At 41.7% G+C, this 25,666-nt stretch overlaps 1 protein-coding gene across 17 annotated transcripts in view; it reads left to right on the forward strand.

The window, feature by feature from the left end:
- Positions 1–442: 442 nt before the first annotated feature.
- The window catches only part of LOC118812155 (extensin), a 38,775-nt gene continuing 13,551 nt past the window's right edge, over positions 443–25,666 (forward strand). Inside the window, exons 1-2 of one of the 17 annotated variants that reach the window (XM_036576904.1) lie at positions 443–604; positions 10,521–11,804. In XM_036576904.1, the coding sequence (XP_036432797.1) occupies positions 11,588–11,804 (217 nt within the window). In that variant the 5' untranslated portion in view covers positions 443–604; positions 10,521–11,587. Of the gene's footprint in view, positions 605–932; positions 951–10,520; positions 11,805–20,434; positions 20,998–21,514; positions 21,529–21,892; positions 22,072–25,666 lie in introns of those variants that run through there. The other 16 variants (XM_036576905.1, XM_036576906.1, XM_036576907.1 and 13 more) reach the window with 16 other exon arrangements.

The following is a 25,666-nucleotide window of genomic DNA, read 5'->3' on the forward strand; positions in this document are numbered from 1 at the left end:
GAAGTGAAGACTCTAATAGTCTCGGTTCACAACTGTATACAATAAAGCAATTTTAGGGCTACAGTTATTTGTATTTATTTATATTCTTAGAAGGTCTGGTGTGTTTTTGCAAAGAGCCAAGGAGAACAGCTTCTCAGAGAAGGTGAGGGAGTGACTCTATACGTTAAATATGAAAATATATAATGGCATAATGTGTTCAGTATGAACACTTGAAGGAAACCATATGAAAAGGGGGCCAGACAAAGAACCTTCTGTGCTTTCCGACTCGTCCACACCCCCTTTTCCCCCCTTTCTCTCGGAGACAGAGAATGGGAGCGGGGACGAGTCGAGAGCGAGAGAATGGAAGAGGGAAAGAGAGAATGACAGAGAGAGGGAAAGAATGATAGAATGCGAGAGGGAGAACGATAGAGAACAAAAGAGAGAGACAGAAGAAGAGGAAGAAGAGAAAGAGCGAGTGAGAGAGAGAGAAAAGAGAGTGAGTGATAGAGAGAGAGAGAGGGAGAGAGAAAAGAGGAGGAGAACAGAGGGAGGGTCTGAAAAGGGGCTGTACGTAGTGGCTGTCACACGCACACATTTCCACACACCGAGCCGCAGGAGAGCACAGGTGAGTCTGAGAGCGTCTGCTGACTTTATTGTTATGATCTGCTGAAGCCGATAATGAAGCCGTTCTACCTGTGTTCTGTGTCTCATCTGCATGTGTTCTATCAGACACTGGGTTAGCTTCACTCTGAGCAGCCCTGACTCACCTGGGGAAGTTTAACCCCTGTGCTTTAGTCATATGTGACGAACGCCTGTGACTGTAACCGAGAGGAATGTTCTTCAGTAAATGTCATCAGGCGAGAAAGTTGCGCTGTTCAGTCGGGGGATCAACTCGAGATTACGCCTGATCTCAGATCAGCGAATGACTGGGTAGCTCCTTCATCTTCCCTGTGCTCTGCATCTGCTCTGAGGTCAGTCGAAAGCACTTGGGATGTCTGTGTTGCCTCTTTGTTTGTTTGCTGGGTGTCTGTTAGAAGCTCCCTGTCTTCAAAAGTTTGGAGTTACTTGCCATATTAATAATTTGTGTTATTTTACAATAATAGCTTATCTTGCATTGATTGAAGTACTCTAAATTAGACAATAAAAGTAGTTTTGGATGTTTTATTCAATATTTCAGGGCTTGGGACAAACATGAAGTTATTCACTGATGGAAAATATACTATGTTGATCTATTCACACTCTAGTCAAGTTAGAAATATGATTGACGCTTTTAAAATAAGAGGCAATGGTAATATCAGTTGTATTATAAAGTCATGAAGTTATTAAATAATCGTCCAAAGCTGCATTAATCATTCTGGACATCGTCTTCTAATATATCTTCTTTTTTGTACAGCTATATACTAATTATTTGTAATTATATAAACCTGTATAACAGAATAATTTAATACATTTCCAGTTGTATGCATAAGTTTGGGCACCTGGCCGAATGACTTATTTTGTTGTTTTTTTTAAGTTGTTTGAATGTTAATGCACAGTTACTTTAAATTTCTTCAACTTGTCGAACAGTTTGGAAAGTCTCTGACTTGTTAGGGCTAAATTGGTGGGTTAGGACTCATTAGGCAGGTTAGGGATTGTCAGCTGATGAAAATTCCAGAGCATAATTACAAATTCTTTGACTCTTCAAACTTTGGGCTAACACTCAACATCCACAGGCTCAAGCAGATGGCTGAGGATCTGATAATGAAGCTGAAAAGATATCAAAGTGCTTCCATCTCATAATTCCCACTGTCCGAAATGCCATTAAGAAGTGCTTCTTAAGGGGAAATGTGAAAGTCAAGGCAAGATCTAGTAGATCAGGAAAACTCTCAGATAGAACTGCTCATATGCTGACCAGAAAGGCAAAGCAAAACCCCCACATGGCAACAAAGAACCTGCAGAAGGTTTAGCTGACACAGGAGTGATCTTGCACCAGTCTGCTGTGTGGCATTGCTTGCACAGACATGAGCTGCCTTTAAAAGTCGTTAGAAGGAAACATTACCTTTGACTTCCTCACAAAGGTGATCGTCTGAAGTATGCAAAACAACATCTAGGCAAGCTAGAGGCATTTTGAAAACAAGTGATGAAGTAAAAATAGAACTCTTTGGCCAGATATGCTTTGAAAAAGGAGGCAGCATTTGATGAAAAGAACACCTTGCCAACTGTTAAGCATGGAGGTGGTCCTTTTATTCTTTGAGGTTATGTGGTAGCCAATAGCAAACTGTTAGAAACAACATGGTCCAACTGTGAACCTTAAATAAGTTTTTCCAGGTGAAAAGTACATGTAAAGTACAAATAAGAAGCCTGGAGACGAGACGGGGTATGTGGAGTCAATGGATTATGGTACAGTTATGTTCCCCAACTGAAGGTACTGAGATGTACCCTTGAGGGTCCCACCCCAGGGACATGAGGGGTACTGCCCCAGTGAGAGTGCACAGGAAACAGTACATATGTAGATGGACGAATGGATTCCACTAAACATCAGCAAATTAGACACAGTCAACCACGAAACTGAAGCTGGACGGTGATCCAAAACATCCACCATGAACCACTTCAAGAAACGCAAGATGCAGAATGGCCCTCACAAACCCTGAGCTTTGAACATCACTGGAAATATGCGGGCAATATCGCAGAACTAGGAGCGTTCTGCAAGGAAGCGTGGGAGAAAATTCCTAAACAAGAATAGAAAGAGTGCAGAAAGTGTTTGCAAGCTGTGATATCTGCCAGCGTGGGTGTTACTGAGTACCGACTCTGAACGGTGTTTCTTTCCTACTTTTTAAGTTCATCAAATGTAATGTAACTGTGCATAATCAGTCGCAGGTTTTGCTGCAGAGGTTGTGTTTACATCTTTTTACTCTAAGAAAAGTGTGTTCTCAGGTCAGTAAAAAGTGTGGGGTTGGTCTTTGTGTGGTTGCTGTGCTGGAGCTGAGCAGTGGTGTGCAGTAACAGGAGAGTCAATAGAGTATGTATCCGGTGCAGCGGTATCTTAGCGACCGTAATGAGTAATGACTTATACATCAGCCGCTGAGCTGCAGACGGCAGCGGGCTGCTAGGCATCTGGCTTTGCTCCACCTCACCGCTCCTTCACCTGCGGGATTAAACGAGGCACTGCTAACCCTTTAAACTGCCTTATTATTCAGACACTAATATAAACACTTGCGCTCTATATGCAGAAGTGTTTCGTTCAGTGTGTCTTCTGAAATCAAGGCTATTAAATTGGAGTTTCTTCCTCCTTTGCTGCAGTAACAGCCTCTACTCTTCTGGGAAGGCTTTAAACTAGATGTTGGAACATTGCTGTGAGGATTTGATTGAGCATTAGTGAGGTCAGGTACTGATGTTGGATGATCAGTTCTGGATCACTCCAACTCATCCCAAAGGTATTGGATGGAGCTCCATCACTCCAGAAAACACAGCTCCACTGCTCACCTACTCCACAGCCCAATGCTGGGCGCTTTATACCCCTCTTGCTGATGATTGGCATTGGTGACCGTCGGCTGCTTCAGAACGTCCCGTTTCACTGATCAATGCTTTTCTAGATTCTAGATAGGAAGATTATACAAGCAACAGCTGAAACCTGTATCAGCACCAAATTAGAAGGGCTGTCTGGTCTGTACTGGACTCTGTGTTATTCAGTAACTACATTAAAGAATCAGGCTCTACAAGCTATTCAGCTATTGCAACATTAATATATAAACTGTGTAGTTTTGAGAGTGAAGGACTGAAGTGTGCAGATATTAACCAGATGGCACTCATGCTGGTTCAGGTTGCTTTAGCAACAGGAATGCACAATTATTAATTAATACATGATTAATCATTAATCTTAAGACATTATTCAGTACTATTAAAAGCTACTTGCTAACCAAAATAAAGCTGATATGTACACTGTGAGAAATAAAGGTTCTGTGCAGGTACATTTTTCGTTCATCAAGGTACAAACAATGTAAATGTGTCCTCAAAGGTACAACAGCGGTTTTAAGGTCCAACTGTGCACCTTAAATAAGTTTTTCCAGGTGAAAAGTTCGTATTTGTACCTTTTCATAACCGAATGTTTTAAAACAGATCAATAAAATAAAGCCTGGAGACGAGACGGGGTGTGTGGAGTCAGTACAACTTAGAAACTATCATTTCAATGGATTATGGTACGATTATGTTCCCTGACTAAAGGTACTGAGATGGACCCTTGAGGATACCACCCCATTGACAAAAGGGGCACTGACCCAGTGACAGTTTAGTACCTTTATTTCTGATATATTATCCAAATGTAATTACTTTCTTTTTATCACTTCTGAGTAGAATTTGCACAGAAATTCATGTGAGAATTTTACATTTCTTTTTCAAAGTTTTGCATAATCCAGTCGTTAAGATGTAAACAAAATCACTCGCAGTGGTGTTGATAGGAACCAGACGTCTGAAGAGTTTAATGCCTCTTTAGGTTCCCTCTCAGACAGCTATTGCATGCCGTCTGATGTCTGAGACATTGTGGTATGATAGTTTTGAGGACAGATTATGGCCTAAAATAACTTTATAAAAACATAATCATGGCGGAGAGACACATTCAGTGTGTCGTAAGGCCAAAATAATATCCAACGAACTCATTTATTCAGTAGCTGCATTACTGAACTTACAAAAAAGTCATGTCAAAAAGCGAAAACAATGTGTGTTCACATGAAAAAATGTTATTACTTGTAAACACGTGATTTTTGCTCACATGTGAAATATATGTAACTTTACTGTAGGGGATCTTAAAATTTCACAGGGGGTCCGTGTCTTTGTCTTTCCCCCTAAAGGACGCTCCGTGGTCTCTGAGCTTCTCAGAGCTGCTGACGGTGTTTTGGTTGTCTGTCACTAACACACACAAGCTGAGGCATGTCGGTCACGGCGAGCTCTCTGAACATTACTCTGAAGGAATGTCGATCACAGAGAACAAGCCCCAAATTATTTTTCAGGGCACTTACAGGTGCTTAAAAGAGTCTTTGTATGAAAAAGAGAGAGAGAAAGAGAGAGAGAGAGAGAGAGAGAGAGAGAGAGAGAGAGAGAGAGAGAGAGAGAGGGAGAGAGAGAGAAAGAGAAAGAGATAGAGAAGGAGACCATGAAAAAGAAAGAAAAGAAAAAGAACACAAAGAAACGAAGAAAGAAAGAAAGAAAGAAAGAAAGAAAGAGAACATGATAAAGAGAGAGTAAGAGGGAGAAAGAGATATAGAAGGGCAAAAGAAAAAGACTAGGGTGGGAGAAATAGAGAGAGACAAGAGAGAAAGGAGAGAGAACGAATGAAAAAATTAAGAAAGATAAAGTGTTTGTGAGAGACAAAGAATGAAACAGTGAGGAAAGAAAGAGACACATGAGAGAGAAACAGGGAAAGAAAGTGAGAATGAAAAAGAGAGAGAGCAGGCTCTGCATGAGTGAAAATGAGTGAGTGATAGAGTGAGTGAGAGAGTGAGAGAGTGAAAGTGAGTGAGAGAGAAAGTGACTGAGAGTGAGTGAGAGAGCGAGTGAGATATATTGAGTGAGTAATAGAGAGACTGAGAGAGTGAGTGAGGGAGTGAGAGAGTGAGAAAGAGAGATAGTGAAACAGTGAGTGAGTGAGAAAGTGAGAATGAGAGGGTGAGTGAGTGAGAGAGTGAGTGAGTGAGTGAGTGAGTGAGAGTGAGAGAGAAAGTGAGATATTTTGAGTGAGTAAGAGAGAGAATGAGAGAGGGAGTGAGAGAGAGAGAAAGAGACAGTGAGTGAGTGAGAAAGTGAGTGGGACAGTGAGTGAGAGAGAGAGAGAGAGAGAGAGAAAGAGAATGAGAGGGTGAGTGAGAGAGAGAGATTGAGAGAGTGAATAAGTTAGTGAGTGAGAGAGAAGGTGAGATATTTTGAGCGAGTAAGAGAGAGAGTGAGAGAGGGAGTGAGAGAAAGTGAGAAAGAGAGATAGTGAGAGAGTGAGTGAGTGAGAAAGTGAGTGGGACAGTGAGTGAGAGAGAGTGAGAGAGTGAGTGAGTGAGAAAGTGAGTGGGACAGTGAGTGAGAGAGAGAGTGAGAGAAAGAGAATTAGAGGGTGAGTGATGAGAGATAGAGAAAGAAAGCGAGTGAGAGAGTGAGAGTGAGAGAGAGAGAGAGTGAGAGAAAGAGAGATAGAGAAAGAAAGTGAGTGAGAGAGTGAGAGTGAGAGAAAAAGAGATAGAGAAAGAAAATGAGTGAGAGAGTGAGAGAGAGAGAGAGTGAGAGAAAGAGAGATAGAGAAAGAAAATGAGTGAGAGAAAAAGAGATAGAGAAAGAAAATGAGTGAGAGAGTGAGAGAGAGAGAGAGAGTGAGAGAAAGAGAGATAGAGAAAGAAAATGAGTGAGAGAAAAAGAGATAGAGAAAGAAAGTGAGTGAGAGAGTGAGACAGATCCAGGCCCGGCAGGCTGTAATAGATCAGGGAGATTAGAGAGGATCCTGGAAGCAGCGTCACTCAGTGTCTCAGAGATGACTGTAACTCAGCTTATCACTGAGAGAGAGAGAGATAAAGAGACAGATAGAGAGAGAGAGAGAGAGAGAGAGAGAGAGAGAGCCCTTGAATCACAGCGTAAAGGCCCATAAATCACGAGGACCAACTCATTAGCTGCAGTAAATGGGCTCGTACTGGTTTAGGCCTGGAGCAGTTTGGCAGCGTTCAGCGACAACTAACGAGTGCAAAGGAAAAACAAATAGCTGGAGAGCAGTGGAGGAGAGCAAACAGCTTACCTCACTGAAAAGACGTGTGTGTGTGTGTGTGTGTGTGTGTGTGTGTGTGTTCTACACACCACTGATAACAGTCACACACTCACTGAATACTTCAAGATGAGTGATCACCATCTGCTGTTTCCCTAATCGCTCTGCCGATGGGAGCTGATACGGGTACCTTGGCACAAACTCTTACAGTGAAATCCTACAGGTAGAGCTTTGGCGCTGCACCAGGGAACCATATTTGGTCATCGGTTGAATGGGACAGTTTGTATAAAGAACCTGTAAGGTTTCCACCTGGTTCTAAATGGGTCTCTATATGATAGCAGTGCCAATGAAAGGTTTAAACATTGCTAAATCTGGTGTCAACATGCCTCCACACCTCCTACACTGGTGCTACAATAGTCTGTACGCTCTTAAAAAAGATGGTTCTTAAGGGTTCTTTAGTAAAGAGAGTGGTTCTATATAGAACCATGAACACTCAAAGAGCCCTTGGCATGATTAAAGGGTTCTTTGCATCATGAAATAGTTCTTCAGATTGATGGAGAATGTGCATGAATGTGCTGTAGACGGTTCCACACAGAACCAAAAAGGGTTCTTTTATTGTTTCAAACTTGACATTGTAACAAAAAGTGCTATAGAGAACCGTTTTCAAAGAGGTTCCATATAGAACCATCTACAGCACTTTCTCGAACAGTCTGAAGAACATCTGCTCAGTGTTCTTTATGCTCTTAGAGAGTTTCTCCTTTTGAGTCTTGGTTCCACTTAGTGTTCCTCATATTCTTAGTGAGCTTCTCTTTTTGAGTCTCGGTTCCTCTTGGTGATTCTTCCTCATGCTTTTAGAGAGTTTCTCCTTTTGAGTCTTGGTTCCACTTAATGTTCCTCACGTTCTTAGCGAGCTTCTCCTTTTGAGTCTTGTTTTTTCTCAGTGTTCTTTATGCTCTTAGAGAGTCTCTCCTTCTCAGTCTACTGAATTTCTGCCAGTCTCCATCCTTGACGCTCATTACGGAGCTGCAACCACATTTCTGCAAAACCACTTTGGGACACTTCTGGTACGAAAAGCACCACATAAATACTACTGAATTACAGCAATTTCAACCTTGACTCACAAGTTGGAGGTTTTCTGCTGTATCCATGGCTGCCAACCCCTGCAGACTATTCTCACCTGCACTAACGCACCTGATCCAGCCAGCCAACATCATCTAAAGACAGTATTTTGCTGGGGCGGATGTGGTTGGAACTAAACCCTGCAGGATAGACAGGAGCAGGGTTGGGGTCCACTGTGCTGTATCATCTTTTCCTTACAGCATGCCTCATTTAGGTTATAATAATAGGAGTACTGCAGAAGGTACTTTAGAACCTGCAGGCCTTTGATACTTAATCCTGTTTCTTTGATGCTGAAGATATCTGAACCTGTGACCTTGTGGTTATGGTTGCAGTGTATTGTGGTTGCGGCTGCACTGAAGTTTCCTTAATGTACTGTTGCAGGCCTTGCTGTCTTGGCATGGTCCTTCAAAGTGTTAAGAACCAAAAGAAATAATTCAAAACACTAGAGAGCCTTTTGGTTGCATCCTGAACTCCATAACCCCAACACAATCCTTTCAGAACCCTGGTTTTGATAAGTACAGTGGTCCAAACTAGCTGGATTGAATGCAGCTTGAACTTGCCTGGAAGTGATAAACGTTAATGGTTACCATCAAAGGACCCATCTCCCGATAGCAAATCTGAACAATGCAGCTGTTTTTCACTCCAGTATCGTGACAGAGAGCGCTGATCTGAAGGCCATTGTAGACAAGCGGGTTTGTTTGAGTCAATTGTCTTCAATTTGGCGCTGACATCACGAAGCGCAGGACGGAGGCGTAGGGAGGGAGATGTGTCTGATCTCAGCAAGAGCATGAGCCATCAGGAGCAGAAGAGGGAATTTGTGTCTGTGTAGGCTGTAATAGGTTTTAACTGCGTGTGAAACAGTGGCAAACTGTGATTTTTAGAGCTAGGCCTTCAGTTCGGGCCATAAATGTCAGAACTCAAAAGTCAAAAACAAAGAAAAACTCCTCTATTATAATACCAATTCCTGCTAGCACCTCTTTGGGATTGCAGTAGTATGTTAGCACTGAGCTACCAGCAATTCACATGAACATTTTTTGGCCTAGATTAACTGCGAACGTTTCGCTCTTGCGAAAGACATTCCATGTTTTATTTGAAGCTTGTAACAGACAATAACATGTATTTTACCTTGTGTTTAGCAGTTTTACACCCACTCATTCAGTGAAGAGCACTGGCGTAGAACTGTTTTCCTTTTTTAATGACTGACTGAAACTGGTTAGAAGGCCTGAAGTCATGTTTTTTTCTCACTAAATTGGTTCCATCCATTGTAAATAAAAACATAATTGATCTATTTCACTCTCAGTTCCTTATTATTAGTCAACCTCCAGAACGCTTATTAATCTCAAAGGCTTATTATTTATTTACTACACTTATAAAAATAACGTTGGCTCGCTATAGTGTCCCTATAGAACCTTTCTATTGATGATCCTGTAAACAATTGGTTTTCCGGGACCTCCAGATGGACCACATTTTTGCACAATTGCAAGTTTAATCTCTCAGATCTTTACTGCAAGATTGGTTGGAGCAAAAATATGGACTGTCTTGGGCTCCCTGAGAACTGGTTTGAGAACCACTGCTTTAAAAACTTTGTAAACCTTTTGTAAACCTTTTTAACGTGTAAGTTTGAAGAGCATCCATATGATAATGTAAGTTAAAGGTTTACATATATATTTTTTTGGAACATTTGTTTTTAAGAACGTCAGTGTACTATTTGATAACTACTCAAATAGTAAATGATATAAATAAGTTTTGTAGTTGTGAGAGTGAGGACCATATTTGGGCTGATATGGTGTTCATCCGACATAGTAGGCCTTCAGTCCAGCTCCTGAAGGCCTAACCAATGGAAGAGCTCATGTGGATGAATCTGTTAAGATACCAAATTTAAAAAAAACCTGAGTGGACAGTTTTCTGTTGGGCATTTCAAGTTTTGAACACCTTAGTTTCCCACCAAAACTTAACAATAAAATAGTAGTACTACAATAGTTGCAGAGTTTAAATACAACAGGCACACATTTTGTTATTATTTCTCAGAATTCATTAGGCTGAAGGCGTAGAAGGCTCTGAGGGGTTCTCCACTGGAGTGAGAGGAGGTGATTGTGACAAATAGTGGCTCTTCACTTCACATGCCTTCAGGCTGTCATTCCACAGCATACGAGAGACACTGGCCAGCATAGGTTAGAGGTGATTTACGCCCTGCAGATTGTTTTTTCTTTTTCTTTTTTACCTTGAAACTCTGCCTGGACCTGGTTCAGTTTGTGGCTTTCCATTGCACAAAAGCTTATGCAGCAGTACATACTCAGAACAGAGCGTGAGTGCACATTCTTGGGATATTTCCAGGTGCTGACACCCCGAAAGCATTCGAACCCTCCCTGCTTTCATGATGAGGAACAGGGCTTTATCACATTTCAGCCCCCATTTAGGAAACACCTAGTTGCCTTTGCCACCCTTTCCTTCTCCCCGAAGATTAGTCGATAGAAAAATGACTTTGGCATTGTTGTATTTCACAAGTAGGAAATTCGTCTCATTCTTTCCGATAATAATTCACTGGGAGGGGTGTCGCTTCCACAGATGATTGGAAAAATATTAATAAAACCAAAGGAAATGTCCCTCCTTTAGCTGAGTACAAAGCCAAGCTGCATCTGCCTCACCACATAGTTGTATACGTAGGACTCTTTATAGCACGCCCTGCATTCTGATTCATTCTTTTCTGTTTCAGGTGGGAGTCGACAAGAGGAAGCCATCTCAGCAACTCCAGCCCCTGGTGCCCCTGCAGCAGTGGGAGTTCTAGGATCATCAAGAAGAAGTCAAGACACACTCAGTCTTGATAAGCCATCTGCTTTTCCTGAGCAGCCTCATCTCCTTAGACCTAATCTGAACAGAACAAATAAACCCACCATCAACTCTGGCACTGATTGCAAGAGCACAGAGCTTGATCAAGCCACCCAGGGCGAATCTGTCAGCACTGTGAGGATACAGAGGGATTACAATGTCAGGAATCTGTTTATAATACTAACATACACATAAGGAACAATAAATCCTTGATGAAATAAGGGTCTCTTCAACAGTGACATTCAGCAAAGTCTGGACGACCTTTCGGCTGAATGGTGGTTTCTTGCCCTAAAGTAATTACAGGAAGCTACCCAACGCTGCCCTTCTTTTCAGGCATTGTTGAAATATTTCAAGAGCGAGGGGCGTGCACGTGTCTTTCGAGAGCTGCAGCCAGCCTCCTGGACGTTGGGCTACACTAAAAGGGGTGGGAGAATAAAGAGAGGAAGAGAAATGTCTGGATCAGTGAAGGAAAACAGACCCGAGCACAACAGTGGATGGTGTTTCAGCCTGTGGCGGATCTGATCGCAATTGTGAAATATCCTTGGCTCTTGTCCATGGGAACCGATCCAGGGTGCATCAGAAAGAGAAAGAGAGGGAGTCTCACAGGACAGTCCAGTTAGAGCTTGAGTAACATCGTGGGGAGTAGGGAGCAAAGTGAAAGCGTGGCTTTTCAACACTTCTCTGTCTACTCAGACGGATTACTCCAGAGAGAAACCTGCAGGCAGATGGAGAGCCGAAGCCATACCGTTTGATCCTGCTTGTGGGTCTTGAGGGCAGGACAAAGTCCAAAGAGCTGAAAACCCCCTCCCTTCTGGGCCGCCTCCAGTCGAACACAAGCGGTCAAGCCCAGGCAAGCAGGCGAACGGGACGCCGCAGACCAGGAGACTCTCTTTGCTTTTAAACACTTAAAACTGCCCCTGCTGAACACCGACAGCCCCAGGCCGGGAGGAAGGGATGGAGAGGGGGCACGACCCCGTCAGTAGAGGGGTCAGCTGGACTGGGCCTGGAGCCATGACCCTGACAGAGAAAGCCAGAGATGAGGTGATCTCCTGTGTGGACAGCGGGGACAGTACCAGCCCTCATGGCTGGGAGAAAGAGAAAGAAAAGCACAGCTGGGTCAAAGTGAAGCCAGCCCTGACCTCCAGCAGCAACCGCCCGGCACGCAAAACAAGTAAATGTTTACTCTGATATGTTGTTTATTATGTTGAATCAAAATAGTGCAATGCCCTGGCCTGGATATTCTGGTGTTTTCCATGCTCTAACCAACATGATTCAGTTGAAGTGGATGTGTTACAGCAGGGAAAAGACCATAATCTGCAGGACGGGGGAACTCCAGGGCCAGGACTGGGACTCACTCACACTGTGTTCTAACAGCAAGTGAGCATTCAAATGTAGCATCACATCATGTTGCAAGGCCTTTAAGATGTGCACACTGGAAACATCAAGCTAGTGCATCAAGTCAAAATGTAAACAAACCACAGAACTATCAGAAAATAGCTTGAGACTTTAAAATGGGTGGGTATCCTAGCTACGGTATTATGTGGGGCAGCTCAGTTGTATCTACTAATTTGTACTAGCTAGCTAGCTAAGTGTCCTTATCAGTCAGTGACACAAAGCAAGCTGTATTTATTTACTTCTAACTTCCTCTGACAATTTCTCTCCAAATGATTACTTTCTATTAAAATCCTGCCCTGCGATGTACTGGCAACCTGTCCAGGGTGGTCCTGCCTTCCGCCCAATGACCGCTGGGATAGGCTCCAGCTCTCCCCATGACCCAGAAGGACAAGTGGCTTAGATAATGTGTTTGTGTGTGTGTTAAAATCCTTATAATAGTTACTGGAAGGCTCGGAGCGACACAACACGACGCATCAAAAATAGCACGTCACATCGCACTGCAACGCGCTCTGCTGCTCGCAACTGGTGTAGACAGCTTCATTGGTTATATTGGGTGTGTTTCAGAGGTGTCGTGGTTGCTGCTTGGATATGTTGTTGTGACTTGCATGCAACATAATTTTCACACAACTTTGCAGTTACATGAAGCAATTCAGAAATTCAGAAGTTGCACGCAACACATTTGGGCCCTCGCTAAATAAGTTATCTGCAACATATTAGCTACATTTAAGACACTTTTGTCTTTGTAGAATTTTTTAAGTGGTGATCTACATACAGTCATATGCAAAGGTTTTGGCACCCCTGGTCAAATGAAATGTTTTGTTGATTTTGTAATTGAAAATAAGTCAACATGTCCTCTACAGAGAACACACGTCTGCACGTTTTAATGCACAGTTACTGTTTATTTGCTAAAAATAACACATAAAATGTGTTAAAAATTGCCTGTGCAAAAGTGATGAAACATTTTGGTGACAGTCTGTTTTGAGTTGTCCTTTTAGACGAAACAAACACTCAACAGACTCTCAGTAGTATTAGGATTAGGGCCAGGGTGAGGGTTCAGATTAGGTTTTGGGTTGAGGTTAAGGTTAGGGTTAGGATTAGGGCCAGGATTAGCATTAAGGTGGAACAGAAATTTCGACTAAGAAGCTGGCGAGGAAGCCATGTTCAGCCTCACCAAACTTAAACTCAGAACCAAAAAAACTAAAATCCATACTCGGTCATAGTTTTTGTACAGAAATTTGTACTGAACTTGAGGTGAACTTCAACGTAAGCTCATATGTGAGCAGTACAGTTTACTCTGTAAAAGCATCAACATCAGGCCTCCGTCTGATTCAGTGGGCTAAAATTAAATTAAAATTAAATAAAAATTAACATTAAGAACTTAAATAGTTGGCTTAATAGATAGTATTTCTCCATTTGATTAGGTTGCCTGTTACCAATCTTGGTAGGGGGATTAAATAAACCTCATTACAAAAAAAACCCCAAAAAACAGCCAATCAGAGGCCCCTGAAGGAATCTGTGCTCTGTATAAAATTAGGGGGCATCGAGAGAGGAAACTTGAATAATCTAGCAATGCAGATCATAATAAGAGCAGACTAAAAAGGAATAAACAGTGGAACCGGTTAGCGTCAGCTGGCTGGTTAAGGTTACAGAAACATTAGGTTTGAGAAGCTCATGTTTGTTGTGCTGGCTCAGGTAGTCTCGGCCTTAGGTGCTCTGTTTCCTTGTGGGTGGAGTGTCTGAGGCCAGGACAACTTAAACCAGGACAACAAACAAACGTTGGTTGCTCGAAAAGGGATGTCATTTTCGAACATCCAATAAACCAGCTTCTTTTTTATTTTATTGTCCATTGACAGTTAAAACATGCATTTACAATTTTGTCATTTAACAAATTCACAATCTATTATCGGCATTTTCACTGGCTGAGTTTCAGGACGCTTTGCATTATGCAACTAAAGTGAAATTAGGTTTCATGTAAGTTTCAAGCAACAAAAGTTGCATGCAAGTTTCACCATGTAGAGGCAGCATTAGATTCAAATGGGGGATGTGGGTCAGTATTTGACATCATATAGATTCATATGAGTGGCTGGATATGCCATCATCAGGAATGAATCACTGATTTTGTTAGAAACAGATCACCACGCTCTCGCTGGTCAAGCTTTAGAGCCTGTTAAACATTAACATTACACATTAAACACAACATCTGCTTCCTTGTGGTCAAGGCGCTGATTTGTCTGCACTAATGCAGTAGCAGGCCTCGCTGTGCCTCAACCACAGACCCACTGACCATAATGCACAAGCTAAACAGAGTTAACTGGAAGGAATTTGCGATCAGAAACTCAGATGACCGGTCGCCCTCGGCTGGTGGGAGGCATTTCGCACTCCTGCGTGAGCGCTTTCAGTTTTGCTCTGATGGGAAAAGCATTAAAAGCAGCTCTAAGGTCATAGCGTGCGTTGCAGACAGGGTGCAGTTGTAATGGGGCATTTCTATAGGCCACTCTAGTGTTGTTTCAGCTTTGGGGAGAGAGTGACATGATGTGCTTGAGGAGTGTAAAAAGAGCGAGGGAGGAAAAGAGCAAGACAGAGAGAAAACAGAAAGACAGTTATTGCTTCATTGTGTTATATTGGTCCCAGACAGTTTCCAGGGAGAAACAAAGTAGAAAACCATTGACCAACTGGAGCGACTATGGGCGCACATGCCTACATTCTCTCTCCCTGCCTCTCTTGCACTTTCTCTCTCTCTCTCCATATGGAATATAATACAGTACTGAGCAAAAGTCAGAGACCACCCTCAATTATTGAACTTCAGCTCAAAATAATGTACATTAAGCACAAGTACAACATATATTTAACAGGAAATCACACAGATCCCTCAACAACTACATACATTTTGCCTTTAATTACAGCTTCTATTCTTTTCAGGAGACTCACTTTCAGTTTCTCAAAGAATCTGCAGGGATATTTTTTCACACCTCCAAAGTTCAGTCTTAGAAGTTGGCTGCACCTTCTGCTTCACACGATCCAAGTAACCCAAACACATTCAGTGATGTTGCGGTCTGGACTCTGGGGTGGTCAGTCCATTGTTCTGAGAACACCAGCAGCTTATTTGTTTGATGTGTCTGTTTCCTTTTACATTACGCAACTAAAGTGAAATTAGGTTTCATGTAAGTTTCACGCAACAAAAGTTGCATGCAAGTTTCACAAGTAAAGCCAGCATTAGATTGAAAGGGGATGTGGGTCAGTATTTGACCTACCAGGACATTCACTTGCATTTTTTCAAAGAAATCTGCAGGGATATTTTTCCACACCTACAAAGTTCAGTCTTAGAAGTTGGTTTAGCATTTTCTGCTTCACACGATCCAAGTAATCAAACCCATTCAGTGATGTTGCGGTCTGGACTCTGGGGTGGTCAGTCCATTGTTCAGCTTCTTTGAAGTGTCTCTCCTTTTCTCAGAGAGGTTCTTCTTGAACAGCTACACGTCCTTTCAGACCCACAGCGCTGAGTCGTCTTCTCACAGTGGAAGGATGGACAGAAACACCTGTGGATGTTTTCAGATCTGAAGCAGCTTGATTTTCTCCTCTCTCTCAGAGATGAAAGCTTTAAGTGCTGTTTATCTGGTAGGGACAGTTTTAGTGGTCTACCAGGCGTTCCAGGTGGTTGTTAGGGGTCTCATTTTCTCTGTAGCTTTTAATTGTGCCCCATTTAGGAAGCTTTTTTCATTTATTTTGCTTTGAGTTTCACCTTATTTATGCAAGTAGATCATTTTATGTGATGTACTCAGTGGTCAGTCTGACTGGAAGTTAAATAAATGAAACTTCGTCATATATGTGCTGCATATACGTATGCAGTACTGCGGTGTGGAGACATGTTGTGCTCATAATGACATCTCTTGTATTACACTTTATTTCTGACATCAGCCACCAGACTTTAAACGCATTAAACAGTGCTGAGCTTTGGCTCTTGGGCTCAGTGTGGTTTCTTGGTTTGGGGAAACTCTCCTAGCTCTGGACTCTGCATTCGCAGGCGAAACCAACCCAACCTGGCAGCTGGAGTGAAGCAAATGTGCCTTTAACCTAACATGTTCCTAATTAAAAGTCGGATTCCACACGAGTGGAACGGCCCAAACGCACAGCATCTGTTTTCATATACAGAATCTGCTGTATCTGAAAACTGAGCGAGACAAACCTGAATGCCGTAAATGTGACTCAGTCTGTTTTAGAACTGCACCTTTTTGTTCAATGAAGTGTTGTCTGATTCAGGGATGGACATGGCAACCAGAAAATCAAAGAAAATGTCAATTATAAAATGGTTCCAGTTCTGAAATCTGATTGGTTGGGACTGGGAATACAGTCTGATTTGGTATTAATATACCATAATATTATTAAATTCTTTGTATGGACTGTAGAATGTAGCACTGATAGGTGGGCATAACCGTGTTTATGAAGTAAAAGGCCTGAAACTCTATTAAACTCCCTACATAAAAGTCCAGAGAACTAAATGTTCATGATTATATGGCCAAAATATAAGAAGTTGATGCAATGACTGGACCATATGAGCTACCGAATGTCGGATTATCAGGCGCATGTAAACGTGGCTAATGACAGCTTTCAAGAGGTACTGAGGGACATTAGGTACATGATACTTGTTGTCATGGTAATGTCTACACTAAGTGGTTCTCTACGCATACATGTGATTTGTATCAGGAACTGAAGCCTGTACAGCTGTATTCTTCTCTTTTTTGGATTCTTTTGGTCTAAAATAAAATGCTAGAGCTTCAAAGTCAGAGGTGTGATCAATCTCAAAGCAATGCAGATGCTGTCACTGACAAAGCATAATGTAATTAAACACAAAAAAGGAATTAGTCACTAATTATGAAGGTCTAACTGAGTAAATGTAACTAGTTACTACCCACCTCTGATTATGGATGTTTGCTTTTGATATGATATGTCATTCAAAAAGTGGTCTATCGTCCTCAGAGTGGTCTTTGATGCTACTATTTTTAGAAGCACACTTCATTTTTAGTAGGCCCATCTGGCAGAACCATTCGCCCATAGTGCCCTCGTGCATACAATTCAAAAGTGTTCCTTAACTTGAATGATAAACTCACCTGTTCACATTAAAACTGATATTTACTGGAAATTAAACGAACTGAACCCTTTTTAACTGATAGCCTTGGCTGGACGATTGTTTATTTGTTGGTTAAAGGTTGATCAGTTAATGATTTACCTCTCTACTTCCTCATGTAATCCTTTTTAACCCCAAGGAAAATCCCGAATCCCCCCCCGTCCTCATGCAGAAGCACTCACAAGCAAACACACATGCAGAGCCCAGTGGGAGCGTGTCATTTTATCTTGTCCCCTGGTGAACGACAACATCCGATACGGTGATTTGACCTCTGATACACGGCCCTGGGGCAGCCGGGGTCAGAATCCTCCACTTTTAAGGGATATTTCTCCCTCTGGATACTCTGAGGACCTATACATCACACAGGCAGGCTACAGCAGACTGCCAAGGGCTAAACGATCTCTCTCTCTCTCTCCACTCACTTCGTCTTTTCTCTCTCTTTCTCTCTGAACTTTCGCCCTCACTCTATCTGCACTCTCTCCTCACTTTCCAAGTTGTCTCTCTTCCTGTCTCACTCTCTTTCTGCTGGAGAAGGAAGTTCCTGTCCCTTCCTGAAAGGTTAATGTGCAGTGGAGAGGCACTGAGTCAGGTTACTAATGAAAGCTGACTGCTCAGTCCAAACCCAGCCCTACTACAGACAACTAGCAACAACATTGACAATCCAAACCTCATTCCCAATCCTAACACTAATAATCCAATGAAATATCCAATGAAGTATCCAAACCTCATTCCCATTCCTAACACTAATATTCCAAACTCAATTTCCAACAAAATATCCAAACCTCATTTCCAATCCTCAGACTAATAATCCAAACTCCATTTCCCACAAAATATCCAAACCTCATTCCCAATCCTCAAACTAATAATCTAAACTCCATTTCCCACAAAATATCCAAACCTTATTCACAATCCTCACACTAATAATCCAAACACCATCCCCAACTCTTACATGAATAATTCAATCCACATTCCCAACACTAATAATCCAAACTTCATTTCCAATTCTAACACTAATAATACAGAACACATTCCCAGACCTGACATTAATAATCCAAACTGCATTCCCAATCCTAACACTAATAATCATTACCCCATTTCCAATCCTAAAATTGAATCCAAAATCAATTTCCAACAAATTCCAAATTCCAAATTCTAACACTAATAATGCAAACTCTATTTTCAATGAAATATCCAAACCTCATTCCCAGTCTTAACACTAATAATCCAAACTCCATTTTCAATGACTTAACCAAACACCCTTCCCAATCCTAACACTAATAATTGAAACATCATTCCCAATCCTAACACTAATAATTGAAACATCATTCCCAATCCTAACACTAATAATTGAAACATCATTCCCAAACCGAACATGAATCATTTAAACCACATTCCCAACCACACACTAATAATTCCCTCCTCATTTCCAATCTGACACTAATATCCAAACGTCATTACCAATCCTAACATTCAATAATCCAAACTGCATTCCTAATCCTTACACTAATTATCTCAACACTAACATGAATAATCCAAACCTCATTCCTAATCCTAATATTAGTAATCCCAAAAACAATCCCAGCCCTAACATGATAAATCCAAACTTCATTCCTAATTCTAATATTATTAATCCCAAAAACAATCCCAGCCCTAACATGATTAATCCAAACCTCATTCCTAATCCTAATATTAGTAATCCCAAAAACAATCCCAGTTCTAACACAAATAATCCAAACCTCATTCCTAATACTAACCAAAATAATACAGACTTCATTCCTGAACCTAACACAAATAATCCCTACCTCATTCCCAACCCTAACACTAATACTCTAACCACCAACCCTAAATACGGCCCTAACCACAACTCTAAAGGCCAGAGCACACTGTACATGCCATGTTGCATCACACAGCGTCCAGACATTTAAAACCACTGTTTGTAATGAGAGTGCGCGCATTGACATGCACTGGGCCTCAGTGAGTCCTGTTAAATTTCTCAATACACCACTGGGAACGTTGCCTATACTACATTAAATTAAAGCCGTATCGAGACCACAGAAAGCCTCATAGAAGACATGATGGCTTTAAATCAACACAGAGAAAGAAAATCAGCCAGTCTTTAATATAAATAGACAATTGCTAATGCTAATGTTGCTATCCTGGTCTTTTTTCATCTCATATCTTTCAGCATGAAAACAGAGAGTTTATAAAGAGGTAATAAACCAGCTGTAACATCTAATTGTATCACAAATATGTTGTGTAATGTTGGGGGCCAGTGGAGTGGGAGTATGGATGGTGGAGGTCAGTAGGGAAGGGGAATGTGGGTTGGGGGTCAGTAGGGAGGGGTCAGAAGGGTGATGCCAAACGTAATAAATGATGTTGACATATTTATTTAATTACATTTATACAGGCAGCAGGTAAAACTGAGCTCGAACTCTATATTTATTATCATTTTTACTGCAGAGCATTTTATGTAGTACAGCAACACTTTGTATGTGCCACATGTGTCTGGTGTGCAGTGGCCTCCAGTCCTACCCCACCTACAAACCTGCTCCAATCTCAACCCCAACCTCACATACAGCCCTAACCACACCCTGATTCAGGTGGTGGTCCTGTAGACGCTAGTACACGCCCCCACAGTCAGCCTAGTCCAGAGCAGCAGGTATGGTTTTAGATAAGAGTGCTGCTCCAGACACCCTCCATTACTGGGTGGTTTTGTGGTAAAACAATGTGAAGCATATTTACAGAGGATTTCACAACTGGATAAATTCAGGATGGGACAAAAATCTGTACAAGTAAAACACTGGATTACACAACTCACATTAACAAATCAGAACAGAGAGAGAGAGAGAGAGAGAGAGAGAGAGAGAGAGAGAGAGAGAGAGAGAGAGAGAGAGAGAGAGAGAAATTAGAAAGAGAAATGAAGTAGTGAGAAATAGTGTAGAGAGAGAATCAGAGTGAGCAACGGAGGCAGAAACAGGCAAAGAGAAAGTAGAGAGAGAATGTAAAGAGAAATAAAGTAAAGAGATGAGAGAAAGTATAGAGAAAGAAAAAGAGAGTAAAGAAAGAATCAGAGAGAGAGAGAGTAAAAAAGAATCAGAGAGAGAGAGAGTAAAAAAATTAATCAGAGAGAGAGAGAGAGAGTAAAAGAGAATCAGAGAGGGAGAGAGAGAGAAATGAAGTAGAGAGAGAGTAAAGAAAATCAGAGAGAGGGAAAGAGAGAGAGAAATGAAGTAGAGTAAGAGAGAGAGTGAGTGAGAGAGAGAGAGAGAGAGAGAGAGAGAGAGAGAGAGAGAGAGAGAGAGAGAGAGAGATCGTGCCTCCCTCCGCGGCAGCTCATCATCATCATCCGCAACTAAACGAAACTCGAGTCGAAGCTCGAGCTGCGAAAAGAGGAGTTTAGTTTAGGAGAGAGAGAGAGAGAGAGAGAGAGAGAGAGAGAGAGAGAGAGAGAGACGATCAGACAGCACAAGTCTGAGGAGCAGTGCGCGGAGCGGCGGCGCTGAGAGAGAGAGAGAGAGAGAGAGAGAGAGAGAGAGGGAGTTAAGGACGGTAAGGAACGGCAGACTTTCTCTGTGGAAACTACGGCGGTTCTGAGGAGAACAAACCCGGTAAACGCTCCGCTCAGCCGCCCGTGAGGTCGCTGAACGCTGAACGGTGCGTGGTTTTACGGTAAAAGTGAGTGGATGCTACAGAGCGAGACTGTGGGGTTAAGTGTGGTGAGCTGACAGCACAGGAGAAGCGGGGAGAGCAAAACTGCCTTACAGTCTGAGAGAAGAAGACTCTCAGAGATAAAACAGCCTCGAGGCATCAGCGTGTGAGCTGGAGGTGGACTGGTTTAGTCTGTGTGGTAAGGGTTTAGTCTGTGTGAATGAGTTTAGTCTGGTACTAGCTGTGAGGATAAGGGAACGGTTTATGTGGTAGTTTAGTTTAGTTTGTTATTAGCTAGTTGGCTGGAAAGGATTTAGTCTGCACAATTGGGGTTTAGTCTGTGTGGTAGGGGTTTAGTCTGTGTGGTAGGGGTTTAGTCTGTGTGGTAGGGGTTTAGTCTGTGTGGAAGGGGTTTAGTTTGTGTGATAGGAGTTTAGTCTGCACAATTGGGTTTTAGTCTGTGTGATAGGGGTTTAGTCTGCACAATAGGGGTTCAGATTGTGTGGTAGGTGTTTGAACTGTGTGGTGGGGTTTGGTCTGTGGTATGGCTTTAGGCTAAGTGGTGGGGTTTGGTCTGTGTGGTGGGGGTTTAATCAGGAAATAGTTGTATGGTATTCGTTTAGTCTGTATGGTAGTGGCTTAGTGTGGGTGGTGGGGGGTTTGTGTGTGTGGTTGGGGTTTAGTCTGTGTGGTTGGGGTTTAGTCTGTGTGTTAGGGTTTAGTCTGTGTGGTTGGGGTTTAGTCTTTGTGGTGGGGGTTTAGTCTGTGTGGTTGGGGTTTAGTCTGTGTGTTAGGGGTTTAGTCTTTGTGGTAGGGGGTTTACTTTGTGTAGTAGGGGGTTTACTTTGGTATTAGCTATATGGATTTAGTTCAGCTGAAACGGCCAGGTTTCTCTGCAGTTTGTTCGCTTGTATAGTAACTAAGCTGTTCAAACAGTTTTCCACTGTGGCTGTTGTCATTGTTGCTAGGCTTATTGCAGCATATATGGAGTGACATGTTAAAACCTGAGCTGTTTGAACATTAGATCTTCTCTCTCTCTCTCTCTCTCCTCTCTCTCTCTCCTCTCTCTCTCCTCTCTCTCTCTCTCTCTGGAGGCAGATGATTTAGATGGTAAAGAAGAACATTCTCCCTCTGCTTTAAAAATCAGACTGGTACATGTGGAGATGTGGGGCCGCTGCTTTTTTACTGACCCAAAACTCATACGGATATTAAGAAGCAGAAGATGCATATTTGCGCAGAAGGAAAATGGAAAATGCTAACCACTGGCTCTGAGGTAGCTTTCAGCTTTCGGCAGCCTGATTTGGTTAAGAAGAGAGAGTTTCTCTGGCGGGACGCAGAGCACAGAGCGAGTGTGTGATTTTGCCCCGTTTGATCTAAATGCTCTTCTGAGCTTGACGAATCATAAAATGCTCATAAAAAGCCAAGGAAAGATTTAAATACAACGCCTGAATTTTTTATTACGTGAAATACTTCAGGCGGATTGTGAGCTGGCAGGGCAGTCGAACCTGCTCAGAAAGTTGTTTGCAAGTGTGCTGCCAAGCTTCACGGTGTAGGATTAGAGATAAAAGCTCAAACTCCCACAGAGAAACACACAGCGGACAATTAATCAAAGAACTATTAAGGAAGCAGATTGTGTTTGTATTGCGCTGTTTAACGACACTTAAACCAGTGAGTCAGCTGTCTCAAGGGAGTCATCTAGCTTATTAACAATAGGATCATTCTCAGTGTGATGCCCTCCAGGATGTGATGCAAGAAGGAGATATTTTAAAAAGAGAGTCAGTTTGAATTGATTTTTAATTTTTATGTTGAACTGAAGATATTTAATTGGAATTGTATTTTCTTCGGTGAGACACTTTTTAATCGGTATTTTTTAATATAAAAGAACTTTTACATACATTTTTATATTAAAATGACTTTTATATTGAAAAATACAGTAAAATACTAATGTAATATCTTCAGTCAGGAAGTATTATGTCAACGTTAAAGTCATGGAAAACGTTCTCACTATTTTACATTGAAAAATACCATAAAAAATCCATAAAAAAATCACTTTTATATTGAAAAATACCATAAAATTGGAATATTTTCAGAATCGGAATCAGACAGTATTATGTCAGTGTTAAAGGGCCCATATCATGGAAAACGAAATTGTTCTCACTGTTTTGAAATAAAAAATGGAACGTAGTAAGTAAACATTTAAAAACCTAACACTTTAGTCTGCACAAGGGGTTTAGTCTGTGTGGTAGAGGGTTTAGTCTGTGTGGTGGGGTTTAGTCTGTGTGGTAGGGGTTAGTCTTTGTGCTAGGGGTTTAGTCTGTGTGGTAGGGGTTAGTCTTTGTGCTAGGGGTTTAGTCTGTGTGGTAGGGGTTTAGCCTTTGTGGTAGGTGGTTAGTCTGTGTGGTGGGCGTTATTGGGGTAGGGGGTTAGTCTGTGGTAGTGGTTTATTCTGTGTGGTAGTGGTTTAATATGTGTGGTAGGGGTTTAGTCTATGTGGTAGGGGTTTAGTCTGTGTGGTAGGGGTTAGTCTGTGTTGTGGGGGTTTAGTCTGTGTGGTAGGGGTTAGTCTGTGTGGTAGGGGGTTAGTCTGTGTGGTGGGGGTTTAGTCTGTGTGTTAGGGGTTTAGTTTTGTGGTAGGGGTTAGTCTGTGTGGTAGGGGGTAAGTCTGTGTGGTGGGGGTTTAGTCTGTGTGTTAGGGGTTTAGTTTTGTGGTAGGGGGTTAGTCTGTGTGTTAGGGGGTTAGTCTGCACAATATCATGGAAAACAGAATTATCCTTATTATTTTAAAATAAACAAACAAACAAACAGCTTTTGAATGTGCAGCAATGCAGGGCTTTCATTCAGAACAGAGTCATTTACATACATTAGTCTTAAAGGTACAGTAACAAAAACAGCCTGTTTAAATCTAAGAGATAAAGAGTGGTTAGAAAGTGGTCATTAAAAATGAATTATGACTCTTTTTGCTACATAAAACAAGGGCATAAGTGGGGGGGGACCTCAGTGGGGGGGAATCCAAGAAAAATGTTGGGCAAATGTTGAAGCATCAGCTTTAAATCATATTAATGTTTGGGAAGTGCAAACTTGTCTTATAACCTCTAACAAGGCAAAAAACAACCAGTGCAGACTTGTTTACAAGCAGTGCCCTGTAATCACAGGCAGTGTTTATCACAATGTATGTACAATATACAGACATCATGCGTTAGAGCAGGCCAACACAAAACAAATGCCAGTTTGGATTATACTGAGATGATACAGTGGGGTCCTGCAGTCTGAGACCACTTTGAAACTCACTTTTATATGAACCTGCAAATAAACAACAAAACGTTTTAGGATTTTAAAAAATATTTTAGAGAAACTTACCAAGCCAGGACTATTTACAGTGGTGGTGACAGGAACCAGACGTCTAAAGAGTTTAATGCCTCTAAAAGCTCCTTCACAGAAAGTTATTACACAAAATGGTCATGAATACACTGCCTGATGTCTAAGACACTTTTCTGATAAGCCTTTCGGCCAATATATATTTTTTAAAGCCATTCTATATAGTTAAATATATGCAGGGCGTTCTGAGGCAAAACAGTACCTAAAGAAAACAGCTTATCACTATTTCACCATCATCCACGTTACAGAGAAAGCTCAGAAGACTCGTGTAGGTTCACTGGTGGTTTTGGACAGTAAATAAAATGTCTGTATTTGTGTTGTAGACATTGTGACGTCTGGTTCCTGTCAGCACCACTGTAAAGAATTCAGAGTTTTTCTCTATAATGTCACATCAAAGCACTCTGAATAACTTTGTTTACATCTCATTGGCTAAATTATGCATAAATTTGTCAAAATTGGTGAAATTTCCCTTTTGGCCTTCATGCAAAAAGGTCAGATTTAAAAAAAAATCGTATTTTCCATTGAAGCTTGTGTTCAGATGACTCTCAGGTGGATCTGATCTACTCGTAAGAGGCTTTCTCACAAACTTGGAGTCCATGACCAGCTCGAGTGCACACTGTCATTATAGCAAAAGGGGTGTACCACCAAATACTGAAATAAAAAGTAATTCAGAAATTCGTGGTTCACTCAAATTGTTCTGCTTATAATATAATCTGTAATGAACAACTGTGTACTGAACTAGAAAGTTAATAAAAGTTAATAAGAGTTTTGACCCCCCAGCCCCCCAGGTGTTTCTAATAAAGCAGCCAGTGATGCAAGAAACAGTTGAGTGGATACGTACTAAATATGAGTAGCACTGTAGCAGCACTGTAAATGAAAGTCTAAGATGATAACTGGGTCTATTCGTGTTCAGTAAGTGTCCACATTTGTGAGTGTGCTGGGATTTGGATGCAGCCAGACGACTGTCCAAGGCTCGGGCGTCTGAGAGCGATCTCGGAGTGCATGCCACAGACCTAAGCAGGGAATTTTCTCAGTATTTCAGGAATGCTAAGGGAGGGACCGGAGCCGCATGCTAAAGGAAATACTTGTGCAGAGTGGAATGGGAACTCTAAACAACCAGACAATAAAACCACTGCCACTTTCAACAGAAAGATGCTTGTTTAGCACCTCGCTGTGCCAGAGGCTCACGATCACTCACATTGTTTTTTTGTGATTTATTTATTCTGGATCATTACATAAGCTAGTGAGATGTAGATGGCAAAGATCTATCATCATGACACTTTCAAGAAACGGTATATGCCACAATTTTTCACTTTTTCGACATGTGGTAAATTGGAACAGACAAAAAAAAAGAAACCACGTTTTAAAAACTACTTTCAAAAACTATGAATGCAATGATTTGTGTTCAACATTTCACACACTGTGCAGCACTAAATCCAATGAAACTCTTCCGGTTAGGCTAATTATGCTCTCAGTGTAATGAAACATGCAGA

This window comes from Colossoma macropomum, unplaced genomic scaffold, assembly GCF_904425465.1.
Source record: "Colossoma macropomum unplaced genomic scaffold, Colossoma_macropomum, whole genome shotgun sequence".
Taxonomy (NCBI): Eukaryota; Metazoa; Chordata; class Actinopteri; order Characiformes; family Serrasalmidae; genus Colossoma; species Colossoma macropomum.